The sequence below is a fragment of the Poecilia formosa genome, unplaced genomic scaffold, assembly GCF_000485575.1.
Source record: "Poecilia formosa unplaced genomic scaffold, Poecilia_formosa-5.1.2 Scaffold159, whole genome shotgun sequence".
In the NCBI taxonomy this organism is placed as follows: domain Eukaryota; kingdom Metazoa; phylum Chordata; class Actinopteri; order Cyprinodontiformes; family Poeciliidae; genus Poecilia; species Poecilia formosa.
Window position 1 is genome coordinate 1,267,730 of NW_006800098.1, and position 13,393 is coordinate 1,281,122.

Genomic DNA, 13,393 nt, shown 5'->3' on the forward strand with positions numbered 1-13,393 from the left:
GGATTGCCTTTTTGATGTAATGATGCAACTAAAAAGAAACAGCAGTTTTCATGGGTGTACTTGCCTCTTACAATAGTGAATGTGTAAGTATATTTGACATTGCCCTTTTATAAGTTTTTTTTTTTTCTTCCATATAAATGTTAGCCACAAATATCATTTCGAAAACTGGCAATGAGTGTTTTTTTGTTTTCTTTTGTTTTGTTTTGGGGGGTTTTCAGTCACCTGAATTAATTTATAAAAATTACTCCAAGAAATTAATTGTGACTCATTCAAGAGATCACAACGTAACCAAAAGGGTCATCTAGGCCTTACATGGCCTAGTTAAAGTCAGTGTTAACGATACAACAATAAGAAATGGACTGGACAAAACGGCATCCGTGAAAGAGTTTCAAAACACCCATCTCGTGTTTGCTAAAAATTAACCAGAATATTTTTGACGAATCAAAATTTTAACTTCTTAGGCTATAAACGGCATTTTAGAAACACTAAGTTACACAGATGGTCAAACATGGTAGTGGTAGTGTGATGATCTGGGGCTAATTTACTGCTTTGGGACCTTGATAATCGGCAGTAACTGACGGAAATATAAATTCTGGATTAAGTGCAAAACATAATTATTTATGTTTAGGTCAGAGTTTATCAATAAATAGCCAAATAACTTTCAATCTTTCAGTAATGTCTGATGAGATGTGGTATTAAATAATAACAAATGGAATGAATTTATAAACTCGAACAGCAGGCCCTGCATACATGTACAGAATAAACCCAGGCAACATCTGTGCATATAAGAATTTATTTACAAAATACTTTTATCTGCGAAAACTCCTCCTTCCTGGGAACAGAGCATGAAAATGGGTCAATGCCGTGCCTTCTGGGGATTCAAAGTTTTTACCATCCTCTTTTGGTCTCCGTCTTTTTGTTTTCCATGGCTGGACCAAGCAACAATATCCTTAACCTCAAGCAGACTAGCTGTGAAGCAGGGCAGTGATCTAGTTGGCTTCTTCTCTGCTTTTAAAAGGATGAATAAAGAAAACATTTGATCAGTTCCACCACATTGAAGTCCCTGTTCCACGTGGTTCAACTTCGTCGACAGCGATTGCCGAGCTGTCGCATCGTTTAGGCTGAGAAATATTAAAACGCATCAAAATGCCGCAAGTGCAACTTCAATTAGGGAAGCCAGAGGCCACTAATGGCAGAACGAGGCTTTGTTTCCAAAAACGCTCCCATGGAAGGGGAAGGAGCAGAGATGTCAGCTCGTGGTGAAAGACTGGAGATGTCAGCCAAACACCCGCTGCAGTCCTCTCCCAACGTCAACAACTCTAACTCAACCTTTCAGCGAGCGCACACACACGTGTGTTATGTAGCGCTTACAGACAGAACAGAGGATACTTCTCTTTTTTTTTTTTTTTTCTTTCTTTTTTTTTTAAACACAGACGGACAAATATGGCCAAAAGAAGTGCGACCTGCTGCTTAAGCCGAGCACAGACCATTCCCGAATCGCATTCGGAAGAAGCCAGATGGAAACCAGCTTCGGGAAATGCGTCTCTGTGGGCACAAGTAAATCATAAATAAATATTTTCGAGTTCCTTTTTATACAACTGCGTCAGCGCAATTATCTTTTCACATAATGATTCATAAAAACGACGACAGGAGAAGCCGATTTCCTCCCTTAACGAGGCCGGCTGGTTCAAAGGGCTCCCACATGCAAGTGCTGCCAAACTGGTCCCACTTATAAACAGACTCCGACTCGATACTGGTGCGTGCTATTTTTTTTTATTTATTTTTTCTTCGACTGCACTGTCAACACGTGTGTGTGGGACTGTCCCATGAACCTGATTTGCCTGTCAAAAGCTTTTGACCAGAACCACATGAAAATAAACCAAAACTTTTGCTGCTAGACATGAGTCACTACTGTATGTGCGACCGGCGCAGAAAGGTGTGCGTGTGTGTGACACAGGAGTGAGCCAGCGCCGTGACACACTCCATCTGTCTCAAACTGGAGACAGACGTACCCCTCCTCGGCTTCCCGTTTTCTATTAAGCGGAGGATTTTTTTACTCCTTGAACCCGGTGCTCCTTTTCTCCTGCGGTTCATCTCGTTTTGATCTTAAAATAAACCTGGAATCATTCTTGAACACAAGCGTCCACGGCACCGAACGGCTCGCGGTCTCCATGGTGCCGACGCACAGTCTGGAACAGTCTAGAGAGCGACTCGAGTGTTTTACAGAGCTGCAATCCGTCCATACATACATAACATGAGTTCATAGTAAACCTAAGCAATGTATCCATTATGGTAAATTATAAACTAAGAAATTTGAGTCTGGAATGGTTTGCAAATCAGTATTTCCACAAACTGCATCTTGCTTCTTTTCCAGTCCCTCAGTTCTCATGCTTGGCCGTGTCACTCCTACCTTATTACCTCTCCACCCCGTTCTCACTCGGTCACGATTATTGTTCTGCGTCACCTTTTCCAACCATTTTTTCTTTTTTCCCCTCCTTTTTTTTTTTCTAAATGCTGCTTGTATTTCTCTCTGTGATTTGTATTTAGTCCATCATGTGGTCGTCCTCTCTTATTTCTGCTTTTTTCCAAAACAGCTTACCTGTGTTTATAAAGTCCTTCTTCATCTTCTTAAATTTTTGTTTACACCTGTCTTCTTCCCTCCTTACCTCTGGATCCTGAGGCCTTTCCTCTGCCCTTTTCATGTATTTCTCTCCACTCCATTGAATTCATCTCCTCCCCTCACTGCGATCACTCTTCCTTCTCACATCTCTCTTTTTCTCTGTCATTTGTATGCAGCTGTCTCACATTCCAATTCATGAGTTCACCACAAGTGGATTTAAGTGGTCAAAGGTAACAAAGAATCACCACGTGCCACTCTCGGCGTTCTTGTTTTTTCCCGTTATCAGGTGGTACTTTTGTTTTAATTTCATTCTTCCTTTTATCCATGTGCTTATATTCTTTATTTTAACAAACAGTTGGAGGGAAAGTTGATTTAAAATCATCTTTGTTTTGCCTCTGGTTGTCTTGCAAACTCAAACTTTGAATAGTTTAGCTCTCACAAGGACTTTGCATCAATCAGAATATGAAGAAAATATCACTGATGTCTTATTTTTTTGTTTTTGTTTTAGGGTTTTGGCTTTTTTTCCCTCATTTTTGTTTCACATTTCTCTGACATCTTACATCAGACTCTTGTTTTGTGTTTTTGTATGACACCATTTATAAAATAACTGCAGACAAAAATGATGTGCGTGTAGCTTCCTCTGTATATTCCTCTTAAGAAACCCCTATGTATAAAGAAAGGTGGCGATTGGTGAGCAAGGGCTTCTTTTCTTGCTCCACACCCCCTCAGTAGAACATGCGAATATAAAACTTCCTTCACTGACGACAACAACAGAGGCATTCAAGCAGTTTTCACCTGCTGGTTACCGACGTAAGCCTGGACCCTGAACATCCTAACCAGTTTCCTTCCGTTTCATGGTTACAGTTTGGGACTTCTTGTATGTTTGGTTACGTAGGGATGCATCCAAATATCAGTTTAAACATGTTTAAATTGATGATCTTGTTTAGAAATGGTCCCAGAAGAGAGATCGGTCGTATGAACGATTCTCAGTGTTTTGCAGACTTTTTCAGCTTAACTTCAAACTCCACAAGCTGGAGTCAATCACAGAAACAAACAAGACGTCGTGTTATTTAGGCGTTTTGTAACCTTCAGTACCACATGAAGATATAGAGCTGAAATTAAGTATATGTTTTATCCTGAGGCCTAATCGAATTGGAGAAAATCTCCAATACATTTATTTAAAATGTATTGTTAATTGATTGTCAAGTCGGTCATTATAATATAAATACACCTTAGCGTGATATCAAACGTTACATTTAAACTCTTGCAAAAGGCAGTTAAAATTATTTCCCTTTTATTCGGTTTGTCTTGATTAGGTTTCTTCCTGACTTTGGACGTTAGCCGAATCGTTGTCTGGCCTTAAGAAATACACATTGACCTCGCACACATTAAAATGACACAGTGATGTAGAGCCAGTGAAAAGAGCAGGCCGAGATAAAATATGCATCAGAAAAGTGAAGGAGAAAAAGAAACGGCTTGGAGGAAAAAAATAAAAATAAATAAAACGGGGAGTAGGAAAACGACCTGCTTGACGTTCTGCACTGGAGAGTGATTTCTTAAACCTTTCAGACTGGTAGTGCTCAGACACTTTCAAACAAAAAGGTCCAATAGAAGCCAAAGCTAGATGTGTGTTTATGTGCCTGCGTCAGGTGGAGGACCTGCTGGTTGCCATGGAGAAGGTGAAACAGGAACTGGAGGTGATGAAAGCCAAGCTGTCATCGACCCAGCTCTCATTGGCTGAGAAGGAAGGTCATCTGACCGCCCTGCGAGCCGAGAGGCGGAAGCACCTGGAGGAGGTCCTTGAGATGAAGTAAGAATATAAAAACACTCGTATCTCATGTTTTTAGTGCCTTTCTTTATATTAATGTGTATTTCAGCTGTGCTTTAGCATTGAGTTTTATCCATCCAACTCTGCATGCACCACTTATCTTTTCATTTCCTACTGGTTTCTTAACGAGCGCACACATATGGAAAACGTAGTATTTAAAGGTACGCCATTAAATATCGCACAAATTCACATTTCTGCATTTTGTTTTCTCATCTTGCACTAATCTGTCTAGGATTTTCTTAAGAAAATTTCTTAAGGTTTATTTTATTGCCGTGGTTTCAGTGGAGAACTTGTTGATTTTCTCCAAAACAGTAAATACTTTTGGACTGATAAAACTCTGTTGAGATCTAATGATTGTTCTCAGGATGTGGTCTCTCTTTTAGTTCTTTTTTTTTTTCTTCCCCCAGGAAGTTGCTTTTATATGTGATGATCATTTTAGGTACTGGGAATCCACAGCAAACAAAGATGCTATTACTTTTTAATGCCATCTTTCAGGCTTTATGGACTGAGCATTTTGTACTGTGGTGTATTAACTTTAATAGCGAACAACCACATAAATGCTAGGGGTCCACTGTTCTCCTCACAGTGTTAATAAAAAGGCTACAATAAAGCCCTGTTCCCCCAAAGAAACCAACCTTCGGTTGGAAAAAATCATTTGCATTTCTGCGCAGAACATATAGGGATGTATTTATGACTTGTGAATAGCATGACTTTGTTTTAAAAAAAAAAAGAAAAAAAAAGCTGAAAACGGTGGAAAAAGCAGTGGTAACATACGTGATGTATTTGCCTTTTTGCTGAAATTTTGGTGAACGGAAAGCGTTAAGTCGTACCAGTGTCCTCGACGACCCTGAGGATTTAAAGTAACTTTCCTTACTCATAGTGCATTGCAAGGAAATGTGATCCCAGATATCAGAGCTGTCCAATGGAAGTGGGTGACAATATAAACTCTTCAGAAATGGCTTCACAATAAAATAGTTTGGTATGAAACGGAAAAAAGGTTGCTTTTATTTGAACTTGGAAAATAGAATTTTCTAATTCCAAGCCTGAAAAAAACAAACAAACAAAAAAAAAAAAAAACAAGTTGGATTTCGAAACGATGAACGATTCACGTCAAACCCATCCACAAAATACACACAAAAAGTTTCCCATTTGTTAATTCCCGTTTCATTCGATCAGTGTCGCACGGACATTAACGACTTTTTTGAACTCTGTAGTCTCTGATAAACCCCACTCTGTGGTTGTAAGACATCTTGGAGAACGTAGTTTGTTCTCCCACAGCGGAGATATGGGTTCACCACTGATTGCATAATCTCATCTCAATATCTCTCTGCATGGCCGTTGCCTTCAGTGATGACAAGCAATAGTTCACAGTGAGAGAAAAGCTGCCCCACACAATTACACTGCATCCACCAAAAGCTGCTTGGCACTGGCAATGAGAATTTGGGAGATTTTCATTGGCACAGCACAGACACTCAACTCTGGCTTAACCACTAATGCATTTTCTTTGCAAATGTGGCAATAAACAGGATTTCCAACAGTTTGAGATTTACTGCCACAAAACAGAGTTGTATCAAAGAAGTAATCAACCAAAGACAAAATGTCCTTGCTTTTTATGTTAAGTTTACATTGTTATTTTCTTTCATGGCTTTGCCCTGCAGGACAACGCCAGAAATAGAAAACCAGGAGTTTAGGAGTTTTGACTTCTGAAGTAAATCGAATGCAGCGTTACGGCAGGCGGTTTCCCTTTCATACTCAGATTTTTCCTGACATATGAAACCGATTAGTTTAGTAAGACAAACATTGTTCTACCCTCTCCTGCTTTCCAGAAAGCAAAAGAAGATGTATTTTCTTTTGCATTTTTCAATCATATCTTGGCTAGGAGCGCTATCTACTGTACGACATAACAAACCAGCTTGGTATTCATAATTTCCTGAAATCAGCCCATTTAACTCGGCATCATTAAGCCCTTGATCTCTCGATATCTGCAGCAGTTTTTCCATGTAGCTCCAGTGATCCAGGAAGATGGTGATTGGACTCAATGACACGAGCTTCACCCGACACCTCATTAACTCTCCTCTCGTTTCTTCTCTCGCGTCTCTTCTTTCATCTTCCTTCTCCTTCACTCTGCGCTTTAAAGCCATCGAGATGATGCTAATGCAACAACCATGTCCCACTGTCCAACTCTTCACATGATTGATTACATATGCAGACACCAACACACACACAGAGTCATGGCAGGCTGTAACCCAGCGTTCGTTTTAATGTTGTTTTAATAGATGGGTTTGTATTTTAAGTGCTGCTGAGATGAGTCCAGCAGTCATGTATTTTCTGCAAATTTACATCCTCTCTGAGCCCTCACGGTGACATCTGATTTAGTGGAACAACACTTTGGGCTGAAATGGAAGCCGTGGAGAATATTCATGTTAGGCATGTCCTGCCTCTTAAAGTGGGCTATGAGACAATGTTTTATTGTGGCCAAATGGGAAATGAACTCTGTGATTTCATTTTCCTGTTCTGTGACCATGACATTTTCCACTAGGATTGTATTATTTTGTTTTTGAGAAGGGTTTAGTGCAGTTGGTGTGGGGGATTTTATCACCTTTTTTCAACCCGGTGCGGTTTTCTGCTGGTACATAGATGCATAAATGGATTCTCTGTTTTTATATGCGAAATTGCTCCATGTACGAACGTCCAGACACGTCCGAGGTTTCCTGTTGCAAATTTATTGGCCCGTTAATGAGTATTTATGTAGCACACACAGACTTTAATAGACACTTACCTGCTTTGTTAAATACAGACCACACAGTTTTACAGGAACACAAATATCCGCCATACTGTTACAAGTTGATTTACCAGAATGTTAATCAGATTTTATTTTATGTTTCCCTTCTGACTTGCTCTTTGTGGAGGGTGTGGGGTTTGTTCCTTGCAGCAGGTATGATCAAATATTTCACTGTAAACTCTCATATGGTCCTGGTTAGTTTTATTGTTTATGTGCTTATAGATGACGGTTGTCAGAGGAATCAATACTCGGTTAACAACTTCCCACCTCATTGTTTTTCTTTTCCCTTAAGCGTTAGCTCAGCACATCCAAAGTGAGCATAACTTAACAGGTTTTATCTTTATTTATTTATTTTTTTATTAATTTCATGGAAATTATTATACCCCCGTCTCATCATTGTGTGTCAGACTTTTTCATTTTACAAGTTTTGGAAAACAAGATGGTAGAAAAAAAATTATTCTCCCCCGGTCGCATTCCTAAACATTTATCACTATAGCTTATACGATTTAATCACCACATAAACACCACATGAGCTTTGCAGCTTTGACATGCCGCATAAACAGCACATTTACAAACCAAATGTACCGAATAAAAGCAACTGCAACTCAAACAGCAATAAGCTATGTGGACAGTTTAGTCACCTGGAGATCATGTAGGTTTAAAACTGAAAGTGAAACTACAAGGCGTTTCTTGCTGTCTTATTAGTTTGGCTAATAATTGTTTGTCTCCTCGACAGAGCATGGAAATATCATTCCCATAAGGTCAGCTGACTTAAAAACGAGAAAATCAATGTTTTAGATTGACCATCAAATAGCTCTGATCTTAGTTTTACTAAACATTTTTGGGCAGAACTGAAACGGTGTCAAAATTTCAACAAACCGTTGTCTGACCCAAGTCACCCAATTTAAAAGGCAATTCTACCACATACAAAGGATTTTTATGTAAGGGTTATTTTTAGCATTTAGCAGATGGACATAACTTTTTGAAACCCAAATAGACCAAGAACAGGAAAGTTTTATTCTTCTTTTATGCCCGACTATGTAAGAAAAAGGTTGTGTGCCTTTCACACGGTGTACGTAAATATCTCTGCGTTACCCTACTATTTACAGACTTCTTTCCTTTGTTTAGCTTTGGATTGACCTTTTAGCCATCTCACTGATGTCTTACCTAAACATTAGTTTCTGGCTAAGGAAGCTACACATTTAACAGTAAACTCAGTATATATTTAGTGGCTAAAAATGTTCGTTCTGAGCATAAATGTCCTCCTGTTGGAAGTCCTGTTTCCCCTTCTCAATGCTTTCCCCGCCTGCGTTGACTTGGCAACGCCGCTGATGGCCCTTTAACACCAAATTGCTGATTCCAGTGCTGGTTCTAAATCAAACCAAAGGAGTCATTCCTTCCATTTGAACACAAGCACTTTATCCAAGACAGGAAATCTGGTACAGTAGCACTAACTCTTTGCTGGTCCAGACCAAAACAACTCATCAAGGGGCTGTGGGCAGCATCAAGGAAACCAACCTACCGTACCGCCATAGTGCTATTTCCGAATGATACCCAACACTTGTAAAGTCAAAGAAAGACGTTTTTGTTTGGTTTAGTGCTTTAGCATCTCATGCTAGAGTTGGAGAAAACCATCAGCTTGTCAGCACTTAGTTTCAGCTTGCTTACCGATGTGTGTCAAACATTTTGACTGTGTTTCCGTACACAAAACATGCCGACCAGCTGGCTAACCATTTTCCTGCTGTTTGCCTTTTTTTTTTTTCCCCTTGTGGAAAAAGCAACAGCCAAGTTTTTATGGAAAAAAAACTGCAAACATTGTGTGACTCCAAATAAACACACTTTTGATCATTAAAATTTTTCCCATGTTGGGTTGCATATCGTTCTGAAATTATATTTGTATTTATAAGACTGTCATTTTTCTTCTTATGCACATTTCACTCAGATGTCTCCTGGTTCTCTGTTACAGTTTCCCTTTGAAAACTGCCTTTTTGTAAATATTGAACAACTTTACAGATTTTTAGTAGCACAAGTTTTATTTTGACTCAAAATTGATCCTTGTTGGTATTTGATTAAATTTCCTTCTACAAATTTTTGGTAGCCATCAACGTGACAGGATTCTGGCTGGATATTTAACTTGTGCTTGTCATTGTGGCTTAATAGTTTTGCTCTGGAAGATGTTTGACTTGTTTGTGTGGGCAGCTGCATATTTCAGTTCAGGGGGAGATTTTAGCCGAGGGACTTCTTTCTTTCAGATTTTGAACATCCTAACCAATTTCCTTCAAACTGTTCATAATAGTTTGAGTCAGATGAATAATATTTGGACAGATTTATTTAATATACTTAAGAACTTAATACAAGTGGTCAAATATCCAGCCAGTGTTGTGCTGGAAGTTGGAATTAGAAAAAAAAAAATCCACATTAAATTCAAACTTATGCTTCTAATTTTCATTCTATAAATGATTTAACATTGTATGTTTTTTTTTTTTTTTAGTTATTACACCTTCAAAAAAATTATCTATACAAATCACTGACTTCTGATTTGAATCCACCAGCTAACACACCTGGAAAGCTTTTAGAGCAAACTTAAATAAGCTGGCAAAGCGTTAAAAGCTTTTCTGGATAAATGAAAATGAATCGGGCAGCATGAGATTTGGTACAGTATCACTAAAGTCCTTTACGCAGATATTCTTCTGAGAGTTGAGGGGTTGGTTGATATTTTGCACATCGCCACATGTAAAATAAAAAAGTTTAAATTATAAAGTCTGACAATATTCTTCTCTGGAGCCAAATTGCCTTTCTAACCTAAAAAAAAAAAAAGAAAAAAAAATGTGATATTTGCCGCCATATTCTGCACCAGTCAGCAGTTTCTGGTCGCTCGGCTGAGTTTTGTCAAATCTACTATTTTCTACTCTGTCCTGGTTTTTATCTGATTAAAAGCAGCCTTTGGAAAATCCATCAGGAAATCCCTTTTACAGGAAAAACTCCACTGAATCACCTGTAGGAGCGTACAGCTTGAAGAATGTGTGACACTTCACAGAGAAAGAGAACTACTGCACGGATAGCTGCTGGTTGTCTGACTGAGTTATGTTAATGACACCGTTGCTCGCATATTTCACGAGATGTGAGCAAATACGTCATGCGTTTCTGGCTTTCTCCCACAGTTAAACACGATCGCTATAAACGCCGCCGCGTTCATATATCTCATAAGAAACTGGCTGTGTACACACGGGGGCTGCTGTAATTCCTGGGGGTCTCATGTCTGATTTCATGCCTTGCATTAAATCGGTGTAGGGTTTAATGTTGCTCTAAGGCGTGATATACGATACCCAGTGTTTCGCGGACACAGGATACCTTAACACACATGCGCACACGCTCATTCCCATGAAGAAACATACCGAATACAGCTGGAAGAACACACATCCACTCTCCTGTTTCCTCTCTCTACACACACACACACACACACACACACACACATACACGGAGCGGTGTGTCGGTGTGGCTGTGTGTCTTTCTGCGTTTTCCGAGACTATGCAAACTAACTCTGTGATACAGTTGGTGGAATGTGCTGACAATGTGTGTGTACCAGCAGGGAGGCGGTCTAAGATTTGTTTGAATTAAAAACCTCAACTGTTCTGCTTTACTGACACTGAACACACACCTCTTTTATGCTTGTATTCTCCTTACAATGTTTTTTTTGTGTGTGTGTATGTCCATTTAGCGCCAGAATTTCATTTGTTTGGACACCTTGAGTATTTTATTAATTGATTTAATGACAAAAGTTAAACAAAGATATTAGCTGTATTTTTTTTTCTTTACTTGGTTGTCTTGTACTGCTAGTTTCAAAAAGTATTCTTAGCATAGTTTTCCAATCAAAAAGTGTCATTTATTTTTTTTTAATTTTTAATTTTTTGTAGGTTGGTCCAAATTAACAGTATTTTGGGAAATACAGTCGTTTATCTTTAACGAGAAAAGATGTCACAAAGATCAGTGGAAACCAAACAAATCCGTTAGTTTAAATAAAGTGAAAAAGAAAAAATCTGCAATACATAAGTTTGTATGCCTTTTTAAATTATGTTTTCTTTTTTTTTTTTGTTTAAGTTTTTTAAAGCAACTAATGCCATTTTTGATGGATGTCAGAAAAAAAAAACTAATGTAAATTTAAGGCAAAAAAGAACAGCTTGGGCATGATAAGACAAGCGTGAAAGGGTCAGGAAAAGACCTGAGTTGACGCAAGGAAGAATAAATGTTTTTACAAAAACAGGAATGCAATGGAAACAAGATAAGAACCAAATGTCCAACAACAATTTACTCAATCCAATAAACTGCATGTCAATGGGAAACACATGATTGCTACACCTTTAACTTCTTTGCTCCATCCTTTCACCACTTTTTCAGGGTACGGTGTGCAAAGTGTACATCCTCTGCTTATATAACCGTATAAATAACTTTTTGTTTTTCATTCTCAACTGCTCTTTGGTTCGCTTTCACCATGTAATCATTATACTTGATATTTTATCAGCTTTAAGATTAGAGCACCAACAACTAAATAATTGACCAAGGACAGATTTTTGTGTTCTGTTTATCATCATTATTTTGGTGTCTTAATGTGAAGGTTTTTATGTTATGGCTAAATAAAGAACGGTTTGGTTAGTCTGAGTTGGAGACTTTGTGTTGTGTTTTCTGGTAGTTTTCAGAATGGTAAAATTGGCTTTATTACAAGTTTCGACTAAATCAATGCGTGTTTTTCGTGGCTCAACGTCCCATTTGATAAAAACACAGGGATTCCTGTACGGTTTTCTTAATTTCTTCTGTAAGAAGTGTGTCAACCACACCACACAACACAATATTGGTTTAATAGTGCGGAGCTTTGTGTAATGCTGAACTTTAAATAAAACGTGCAGACACTCCAAGACGGCTTGCTGTCTTCAAGCTTCCTGCAGCGGAAAGCTGGGCTGATGCTTCAAGGTGAATGCTATAAATTCAGTTTATTCCTCTTGAGCTGCTCTGCTCTCTGTTTTATCTCCCTCCCATCCGAACGCATCCCTGCACCCCTTCCAGTCACCCACCACCCCCTTCATTCCTGCTGTCCCTCCTTCACTCCATCTTTCACTATGAAATACCTCAACTCGATACATCCCCACAAACTCCTGTCTCTTCTTCCTAAAATCCTTCCATCCCTCTTCCCAGTTTCCATCCTTTAACAGCATACATCTGCGTGGAAACGCTGCTCTGACCGGATCTGTGTTTTTCCGGCTGCATTTCATCCCCTCTCGCTGTGTTTGTCGTCACACTTGTCACTGCATGCTGAAACTAATCAATGATGTGTGTGACTGTGTGTGTTGTCAAAGAGCCCATTTCCAACGGCTCTGTCAGTGGAACGACATTTCCGCCTTTTGCAACCATCATCTCTGCAGATATAACAAGACGCTCACAAACACACACACACACACACACACCATCAGCTATACCACCGCCAACAAAAAAAAACAAAAACGTACACTTAAGCCTCTCGAATGCACGCGTAGTAACTTCCAAACTCCTTCGTAGCTTTCTCCCTGGCAGCAGCGCTCCGAGATGCACACCCACACATAAAGACGCTAGCATAGAAAAATGCATCCTCCCACACGAATGCATGTACACATGCTTATGGCATCACCAAAAAGAAACACATGCTCTGATCCTTTCACACAACAATGAGCTTAATCCACATTCACAGTGTGCCGATGGAAGTCTGTGTTTGTCTGCCTTTTTGAGAGCTTTATGTGACGAGAAGAGGCATGCCGATTTGACACTTAGCCCCACAATCTCGAATCACCGCTTGCTGCTTTGTTTCCTGTTTCTCTTCTGCTCTCCAACCTCGCCACTCTTATTAGTTTTGTCCTTGAGGATCGGGGCAGTGACAAAGGCTGTTAGAGCTACAAAATATGATTTCATGGAAACTTTGGAATCCACAACTCTGCATTTTATTTGCAGTTTGTTGAAGGGTGTGCTGAATTCTTGCACCAATTACGTGAGATAATTGGATAGAATGTTATTATAGGAGGCAAGAGCAAGTGTGACATCCTAGAACCAAAAGTAATAAACTGGGAGAAAAACAAAAGTGTAAAAAAAAAAGGATGCAAAACAAACTTAAACCCACTTGTTTTCCTTTGCTAATTGCTGG

At 39.1% G+C, this 13,393-nt stretch overlaps 1 protein-coding gene across 15 annotated transcripts in view; it reads left to right on the plus strand.

The window, feature by feature from the left end:
• erc1b (ELKS/RAB6-interacting/CAST family member 1b) overlaps positions 1-13,393 on the plus strand; it is a 126,674-nt gene that overhangs the window by 61,818 nt on the left and 51,463 nt on the right. For all 15 annotated transcript variants that reach the window (XR_001663657.1, XR_477145.2, XR_477146.2 and 12 more), the window contains one exon: positions 4,270-4,430. Coding sequence is in view for 12 of the 15 variants with exons in the window: in XM_016677586.1 (XP_016533072.1) it covers positions 4,270-4,430 (161 nt within the window). In the remaining 3 variants the exon portion in view is untranslated. The remainder of the gene's footprint in view (positions 1-4,269; positions 4,431-13,393) is intronic.